We start from the raw sequence: 9,586 nt of genomic DNA, 5'->3' as shown, positions 1-9,586 counted from the left end.
GATCTGAGATCAGACGTGATGGAAAGCCGGTGCAGACTCGATGAGCTGAATGGCCTAATTCTGCTCCTATGTCTTATGGACTTATGTAGTGAGCTATATTAAACTATATTTTTAAAATATTCACCCCTCTTGTTCCCTGCAACTTTGTGGAAAATTTATTCTACTTTTATTCTACACTACTTTTAATTTTGAGTTGATGAAGTAATTTGACTAAATTGTTGAAACTTATAATTTCATCCAATGTAAATCATTTTACATAAGAGCTATGTTTCTGCGAGCTTACGTTTTATTGTATATTTTCAAAATGATCCCAGAGATAGAGAATGTGAGCTCTGCAATGTATCAGGGCCGAGTCTCGCAGAACAAAATTCCACAAAAAGTTTTAGAGTCTGATTTTATCACTTGACTTTACCTGATTTCACCCATACTGTTAACAAGAATTTAAGTTCGAGTCCTTGGTTAAACACAAGTTCATGATCAATCCAAAGCAAAACAAGTTCTATCTATGATCTTAATGTATAAAGCTGGAAGGTGCAAGTCTCAGCTTCCAGTTTGGAGTTTTGCTGGGCAAACTAGGATTGTTTATTCATCATATTTGCCGGGAAAGCAGGAATGAGAATCGTAGATATTTTCTTCTTGTCTCAGTCCTTTCTGAGTAAGTTCTCATCCTCAGCATCTTGATGTTGATCACAAGGGGTCTGGGGGGAGGGAGGGGATGAGGAACATTCTACTCCCCTTATGTTGTCTCGTGAGCATTCAACTAGACTCCAGTGGAAGAGCTGATTTTATTTTCTAACGCCTTTGACTCTTAATGTAAAAGTTAATCTCAGTATTTCAGTCCGAAAGCATTTGCTACCACACGGAAGTGAGGGCTCTTTGCAATCTTTGTTCGTAAAGATTAGAAGCCGTTGTGGTGAAGCGTGTGAAAGAGGCCATAACTTTTCCTACAAGCTTCTCCCAGACATAACTGGTATGTGGAAAGCAGGGAACTGGCAGCCCATCCCTGTTATTGGCCTTTGAAAGACTGAACAGTGGAGGCAGCTGTCAGGCTGATATTGTACCAGCAATCGTGTTCCTTTGAGATCTGATTTGTCCCTTAAAAAAAAACAGAATATAACCAACCTTTTAGTTACTAGCCATCCACCTATGTCCAGTCATAAGAGTAATGATGGAAAGTACTGTTAACAGTGTTATCAACAGCAATTTCGCACCAATAATCTGCTCGCAAAGGCCTAGTTGGGCACTCAGTTTTAAATCTCATTACAGCCTTACTGTAAAGGACTGTATTTCAGTTGTAAAATGAAAACAACTTCTTAAAATCGAAGTACCATTTAATGAAATGTGGCTTAAGGCGCAATGGTGAACAAAAATCAATGGGAAGCAGTTTGAAGACTGTCAGACTGCACACAAATGAAGTTGGTTGTGGTTTGTGTAGTTTTACATCCATGCTCCAGAACATCGCTGTGGGAATTTGTGAGAAAATGGATGTTATAACGGGGAGCATTGCTACAATGTTCAAATGAGTATGGACTGGGATTAAAATGCAATTGTATTCAAAGCAAACTATAACCGCTAATTTTTCTGTGCTTAATTTTTACTTCTAAGTGAACGTTTATAGAAACAGAGATCTACAGCACATTACAGACCCTCGGCTCACAATGTAATCTACTCTAGAAACTGCCTAGAATTTCCCTACTGCATAGCCCTCTATTTTTCTAAGCTCCATGCACCTAAATAATTTTTTTTCTTTTAATTTTTTTTAAACAGCAGTAAGATAAACATAGTTGTTGTTTAAAAAAGTATCTCATGATTTCCCGGCGTGTATGATGAATAAACGATTCTAGGGCTTCCAACTGGGTGTGGGTATCGATTATAACCAGTATTTCAATGACAAACTCTGCCATCTTCATCAGGGATGATGCCTGAGCATGTCTGGTCCGGTGGTATTTATACCCCCATAGTCTGTCCTTCCTGATTGGTTACTCCTCATCCAATCTGGTTTCCACTCTCCCACCTTGTTTACAGTCGAATTCCAGTTCTTACTTAGAGCTGGACCTTCGTTCTTGTTAAAATTCTTTTCCATTAGTTTTATTTCAATGACTCCTTTTACCAAGCAGTCCTAAAAGCCATTGGTATGGCACAGTAGTTTTGTACTGTCGAAGTCAATCCTATGGCCATTGCAAATGCAATGTTCTGCAACCACTGATTTCTCTGGGAAACCCAAACAGATACACCTCCTGTACTCCCTGATATGTTTTTCCACCATGCGTCCCATCTAGCCAATATACGCTGCCCTGCATTCACAGGGAATCCTGTAAAGGTCAGCCAACCTGAGGATGACCTAGGATTCAGATGAAGGTCTCACTCTAAGTAATAACTGGAATTCAATTGTAAACAAGGTGGGAGAGCAGAAAGTTGATTGGCTGAGGACTATCCAATCAGGAGCGACGGACTAGAGAGTAATTAATACCACCGGACTAGACATTGCCAGGCATCATCCTTTACGAATATGGATTCAGCTCAGCTCTGACTCTGAATGCTGCTAGTGCAGTTTGCATGTTTTCTCCATTAGTGTTGGTTTCCTCTGGTTGCTCCAGTTTCTAACCCCCATCCCAAAGATCTACTAGTTGGTAAGTTTCCCATTGAAAACTATCACTTAGTATAGGTTAAGTGCAAAAAGATTCAAGAGAGAGAAAATAAGGTGCAGAGGTAGAAAGGCACAGAAGATGGGAAAAGGGATTGTTCCCTTGGTCCACGAAGCTGAATAATTTTTAACAATTTATAGGCTTTTGACAATGGCTAATACGAGAGGACATACTTGTAAGTTGATTGGAGGAAAGAATGGGGGGGATGTCAGAATAAGCTTTTTTTTGCACAGAAGGTGGGAAGTGCATGGAACAGACTGCCTACATGTTGTTAGATGCAGATACTGTACATCAGAGACATTTAAGATATTCTTAGTTAGGCACATGGATAAAAGAAAATTAAAAGGCTGCATGGGAGGGAAAGGTTAGATTGAAATGGCAGCATAACATTGTGGGCCAGAAGGCCTGTACTGTGCTATACTAGCAACACACATAAAATGCTGGAAGAACTCTGCAAGCCAGGCAGCATCTATGGAGAGAGTACAGTTCATGTTTTGGGCCAAGACCCTTCAGTATAATACAGTAGAGTATACTGTGTATACTGTTCCATGAATTGTGTTTACAGTGTTAAACTACTCAACTTACATCCACCTGTCTCATGGTACAGTCTGGAGGGGGAAAAAAAAGCAAGAAATTCTTCTAGTGTAGATTTTGCAGCACAATTCTCTCAGCCAACATCAATGAAATAAGATTATCTGGTTATCTCACATGTTGCCGTGGTACATTTTTCAAAGAACCATTTAGCATCTGTACTTATCTACAAAGAAACAGTGAAAATGCCTCAGAAGTAATCTATTGTCTGTAATCAGGAGGATGCAATGAGGTGCAAAATAAATACGTTTTTTTAAAATTTATTTTTATGTCAGAAAGGATTTCCTTTGTCTTGTCAGAAAGGCAAATCAGATGCAAGGAATAAGGATGAAAGGTTTTTTTTTAAAAATTATAGATGCTAGATATCTGAAACAAATAAAAAAAACACAAAATGCTGGAACAAAGGGTCACAGACCCGGAAAATCGACTTGCTCTTTTGACTTTTTTTTCAACATTTTCTGTTCTTATTTTTGAATTAAGACAGAAACAATTACAGTGGACAGCAAATCATTTCCCTCAGCAACACAAATGTAATTCTAATTTTTTTTAAAAGAATGTCAAAGGCAGTGAAAGAAGAAGACTTCCATTTACTTAGTGCCTTTCATAGTCTCAGGTTGTCCCTTTATAGCCAATGAACAGAGTGCAAATCCACCAACTGCCCATGTGTTTTCTATGTATATCTATTTTTCAGTCACATTGGGGTAAACATTGGGTTGAATAATATTCATGAAATATCAATGAGTAACTTTGTCCCATTAGATTTTCTTTTCCAGATATTCATTGTGGATATTTTCTGGATGATACTTTTTATTTTGTTTAAACTGCAAGCTTTCAGTGATTAGCAAAAAATATCACTAGTTTGTATCAATGCTGAATGTTCTATAACCCTTACAAACCTTCCCCACATACAGTATGTTGTTATTTAAAACTAATAATGTTAAATTTAGGAGTTGCATTGCAAGAAGTAGAATATATACACATTTTATTTACAAGACTAGAAAATGTGACTGTACAGTTTTAAAACTGAATTAAAACAGAATAGACAGTGCATTAAAAAGCCATTAATTTACAATATATTCATCATAATCTAGCACAAGTGGTTTAAATTTCTCATACAATTTTTTAATCAATACCTTTAAAGTAATGGATGTAACCTCTTGAAAGCATGTGTATATTTTTATGATATACATGCTTAAGGTTTTGGGAATAGATGAAAAGGGACATCATAAATGTACATTATTCTGTTATTTCAATCTAGGAGACTACTTCAACAAATCTATGGAATTGCTTCATGTATAGTGTCTCCATTAAACATTTCCAAAACATCCATCCCATTTTGATTTTGCAGAGAATGTCTCATCAAAGAATTGATGATCAACTTGTAAAAAAAAAATCTAGAACTTCCTATTTACAATAGCAGATTGAAGCAACACAATCGTATGACATTTCTTTTGATACTTTACTGGGCATATTTAAAAGTGTTAGGAAGCTTGATGGAGTACACACAAGGAGGATGTGTCCATTACCTGTAGGGTCAAGACTAAAGTGATGGTCTCAAAATTATGGATAGGTTTTTTAGAACTGAGATAAGGAGAAATTCCTTCACCCAGAGGGTGAGGAATCTTTGGAATTATCTACCCTGAAGGGCTGTAGTGCCTCAGTCAGTGATTGTGTTCAATAAGAGATTTGGATTGGAAAAGAATCAAGAGATTTGAGAAAAGGGCAGTATTAGAACCAGATTTATTATCAATAACCTATGTGTGAAATATACCATGAAGAAGGGCAATTCTGTTTGAGGTAGGAGATTAGCCCTTTGATTGGCAAAGAAGGTTTAGGATGCTGAATTTATTTCATAAATTCTGATAACAGTTTGCTCTTTATGTTTGGATTAATGCTTCAGCTCAGATGGTAGTAGCTTTATGTGCAATGTTATTTCAGTGTTGGTAATGTACATTGTGTCTGGTAGCTAAGACCTTTGGTTGCATCAATGTGATAGTAAATGTCAGGAGGAGAAAGGATCCCTTTGCCCAACAGTGCTCACACTGTTAGTCCAAGAGCACTTGTTCTGCTGCCTCTGATGGTACAACTGACAACTATAACATGTGTGAATCACTGTGATGAGGCTTTAAATTTGGTAGAAATTCTGCCCTTCCTTCACGTTCAGAATATCCCTCTATATGAGATTTTTGCTTTTTTACCCCCATAATTTGTGATACAAAATGCAAACTTTTTTAAACCTTAAAATTAATTTATTACATTTGCTCCTCTGGTGTATGTGATCTTACTGTTGTGTTAAGTTTTCTTGGTGATGTTCTGTTTCCCATTATATTCCTGCTCTGCTGGAAGGATTTCTTTTATGGTTATCCATATATGGACATGTTTACTTTGCATAAATATTTTTCAAGCATGCTGGCAATTTTTCATTATCTGTCCAAGAGCAAATTGGCTGTTGAATTTGACTCATTATAGCTGTATTGTTCATCTCTTGTCCTTCTGCATATACCAGGTACAGGTATAGTGAGTCTGTTTGATTTATGTTGTCTCCTTTGCTATACAGAACCATTAATGTCTGGTTTTACTTAATCATATTGCTAGTCTATTGTTGAAGCAGTGTCACTGGCACCGAGGCTTTATAACCCATTCTGCTTTCGGATTAAGTTGGTATAGGTCCTTCATATATGTGTCATCATCCAGACAGCGTTCACCTGAAAGCAATTTACACAAAAAGTACATTAATGTGGCATATTTAGCTCTAATTCCACTGAAAATTTGCTGAATCTCAGATTTACTTTCCGTATTAAATAGGAAGTTACTACAAAGTTGATCCAATGTCTTTGATGTTCCTGACAGATATGTTTTCCTCACCTTTGCTTATCTGCATGGTAATGTCCCAGTGACAGAGACTGACCGCCCCCCCCCCCGCCCCCACCAATGATAAACTTCTCCCTGGTACGTCTTGTTCTGTGCACCACCTAACATTAAGCACCACGATAATCAGTTATCGTAACTGGTTCTGGAACAAAAATAAAGACAAAAATGCTGGAAATGGGGAACATCTGCATCTACCCATGCCAAGTTTGTCATTCACTTGAAGAGGTCAGGTTATCCGTAAACAATTCAGTTAATTTGTGATGTGAAGAATTAGGATATGCAGATCCTGTTCTGTCAGTGTTTGCGTTGTCAGAACAGTCTTTACAAATGGGACTGAGGAACAGAAATTCCATGAGTTCAGCCAATTGCAGGTTAATGTAACAATGGACTAAAATCAGGATGACAGAAAACAATGAACAAAACAAACCTCAAACTTGCAGTTAAACAAATAATTGATACTTTGAACAATAATTGGTATTCCTATAAGGGAAGATCATAGGAAGAACAGATTTGAGAAATGGAAGTACTGTATTTGTAAAGGAGGTAATACACCTCTGATAGAAATTGGAGAGGGTAGAGCAGCGGTCCCCATCCACCAGGCCGCGAGGAAATGATATGGGTCAGCTGCACCTTTCCTCATTCCCTGTCACGCCCTCTGTTGAGCTTGAATGTATGCGAAGTCAATACCCGCGCGTCATCCATGTCAGTGCAGGAAGGAGATCAACTTCTCAAGCTTGCAAATGACGGTGGGCTGAGAAGTATGTTTGACATAACATCTCTGTCGGCATTCCGGATCAAAGTCAAGGCTCAATATCCTGAGATAGCCACGAAAGCACTGAAAACGTTGCTTCCATTTCCAACATATCTCTGCAATGAATACAACGAAAACTAAATTGCGGAATAGACTGGACATAAGGAACCCCGTTCGAGTATCACTGTCTCCCATCACTCCTCGATGGCTCCGTCTTGTTGCAGGAAAACAAGCCCAGGGCTCCCACTGGTTCAGCGATACTGGTGTGTTGCAATGATTTTATACGTTCATACGGGGAAAATATGTGCTGTGTTTAATATCCAAACGTTACATAAAATGTTATGATGCTATTGACTTATAAGTGAGTTATATAACAATTACAGCACGGAAACAGGCGATCTCGGTCCTTCCAGTCCGTGCCGAACGCTACTCTCACCTAGTCCCACCGACCTGCACTCAGCCCATAACCCTCCATTCCTTTCCTGTCCATATACCTATCCAATTTTTCTTTAAATGATAATATTGAACCTGCCTCTACCACTTCTACTGGAAGTTCGTTCAAAACTTACTTCAAGCTCCCCGTCCTCCCCTGATAATTGACTTATCGCTATATTCATGCAAGGAAAATATGCGCTGTGTGTTAATATTAAGTTCGTTAGATAAGACCTTTTAAAAACGAAATTGGGTGTATTAGCCACGTATCACCTATATTCCAATTGTGATTACCCCCCCCCCCCGAACAGAATTGCCAACAACGATTTGTGGCAAAAGATCGGCAGGTACACGCATGCACAGGTGACACATGCGCACAGGTGCCCACGCAAGGCTTTCATGGTCATTGTAGTCTTTCTCGAGGTAAACAAAGTAATTAACTGCTACGCTTGTCCGTTGGCAACACTTACCCCCCCTCCCCCCCCCCCCCACTCAGCTCGGCCGGTCCGCAAGGATATCGTCAATATGAAACCGGTCCGCAGTGCAATAAAGGCTGGGGGCCCCTGGGGTAGAGCAAACTTTAATTTGCATCTCATCTATTGCTGTAAAAACTAGAAACTAAAATTGGGCGCAGAAAGTCTATTCCTGCTGAATATGTAATGAAAAATATTTCTTAATGCAATTTCATTTTACATATCTGATACTCATACTGTATGCAATTGATAATAAATCTCACCAATATTTCCTCCAATTTCATATAAACAAACTTCATCTTTACTGGAAGATTCAGGTATCCTGTTGACAACAAAATGATAATAGTTACTGCAGAGATAGAGGGTAATGATCTTTCTTAGCGTGAAATTGATTATTTTTGTTTGGTGCAAAATTAATGACATGAAGCATGGAAATACAATTCTAAATGCAATTCTTTAATTTGATATCAAGGCCTGTTGTTGAACTCAAATATTAGATAGCTAAAAGGAAATCTGAGGATTTGTGTTACCTGTTTTTAACAAGACATTGTTGGAAACGTGCCAAAATATCTCCAGCTTTCAGTTCCTCTGTTAGTTGAATCGCCATGGAAACTTTGGAAAGAGATGGGGCCTGAACCCGTATTGCACCTTGAAGTATTACAGACTGCAAAAAAAAAAGTAACAATTGGATCATTCCATGTACTGATTCTGCACCCCCGTCAGAATTATTAATAAAACAATAAATGGATTGGGAAGTTTCAGGAAGTAGACACTATTTAGAGATAACTATCTGCATTCCACAAAGAAGTGCCAAAGTCTGCCAAGTAATCAACCTTTATACAGCTATGAGGCTTAAGATATTTTAAGGCCCAGATCTAATCTGCTGTAGAGGCATCTCACTCTGTGTGAACCCACTACAATGAGAGGGAGGGGAAATCCAAAGTTTACTTGTGTGGGTGACAAGCATTTCCCTGTAGTCTCTGTTAAGTTTTTTTTGCGAACTAGTGCAATATGATACTGCAGTGTTTTATAGATCTGTCTTGCCAAAGAGGTATTGTGCGGTATCTGTTATCCACACAAGGGTTAATTTTTCACATTCCCTTGAAATATTTTGAAACAAATCAAAGTGATGTTATAGCTTACATACATCTGTTAGATTCCTTTCGGCATGGTTCCGATCATGCTTATCTTTATCGTATGACATCTTTTTCAGCAGCTTTTTTACAGCCTTTTCCTTAGACAGCTTTTTATGGTTTTCAATGTTTTGCTGTCGAACTTGATTCATAATAAATTTTGGGACCTGGAAGATATTGGAAGCAAATATTAATTTTCATAAGTGCTTCTTGATAATTGTGTTAGTATTCAACTGAGATCATTAACTTTGATTATTGTTGAGCACTGGAATGGTCTGGCAAACTGTATAAATAGTATGGAATGTTGACAAGTACAGAAGCCTTGAAATGTTGACAGGTACAGAAAAAGCAGAACAGCGATAAGGTACATACATTAAAATACCACTTCCAATTGGCAAAACAACTATTTTCAAAAAAAGAGGTTTGACACGAAGTACGTAAAAAAACATAGGGGAAGATTAGTTAAAGTAGTGGGTTAAGGTGGCACCAGAGAACTTCAGCATCTTTTGGCTGGTGGCAAATAAAACAAGGAAATTAACTAAATACTTTGTTAATCACACTTTTTCTGGCAAACGATCATTGCAAGTAATAGTCTGTGACCGAGGCAAGGTGAGCTGTTGCTGAGAGCGAGGACAACCCAAAGTTTGATCACTTCAAGCGCCGTGCCGAAGGCTAAATCGAGGCAGCCAG

General features: G+C 38.2%; 1 protein-coding gene across 3 annotated transcripts in view; it reads right to left on the bottom strand.

Moving 5' to 3' along the window:
• Positions 1 to 4,221: 4,221 nt before the first annotated feature.
• Positions 4,222 to 9,586, bottom strand: part of arhgap18 (Rho GTPase activating protein 18) — a 134,120-nt gene continuing 128,755 nt past the window's right edge. The window contains exons 12-15 of one of the 3 annotated variants that reach the window (XM_072251544.1): positions 8,911 to 9,063; positions 8,294 to 8,427; positions 8,027 to 8,085; positions 4,222 to 5,941 (exon numbers count right to left, since the gene is read on the bottom strand). In XM_072251544.1, the coding sequence (XP_072107645.1) occupies positions 5,850 to 5,941; positions 8,027 to 8,085; positions 8,294 to 8,427; positions 8,911 to 9,063 (438 nt within the window). In that variant the 3' untranslated portion in view covers positions 4,222 to 5,849. Of the gene's footprint in view, positions 5,942 to 8,026; positions 8,086 to 8,293; positions 8,428 to 8,906; positions 9,064 to 9,586 lie in introns of all 3 variants that reach the window. The other 2 variants (XM_072251543.1, XR_011885032.1) reach the window with 2 other exon arrangements.

The sequence above is a fragment of the Mobula birostris genome, chromosome 2 (genome assembly GCF_030028105.1).
Source record: "Mobula birostris isolate sMobBir1 chromosome 2, sMobBir1.hap1, whole genome shotgun sequence".
In the NCBI taxonomy this organism is placed as follows: domain Eukaryota; kingdom Metazoa; phylum Chordata; class Chondrichthyes; order Myliobatiformes; family Myliobatidae; genus Mobula; species Mobula birostris.
This window is presented reverse-complemented; position numbering and strand designations above follow the sequence as displayed.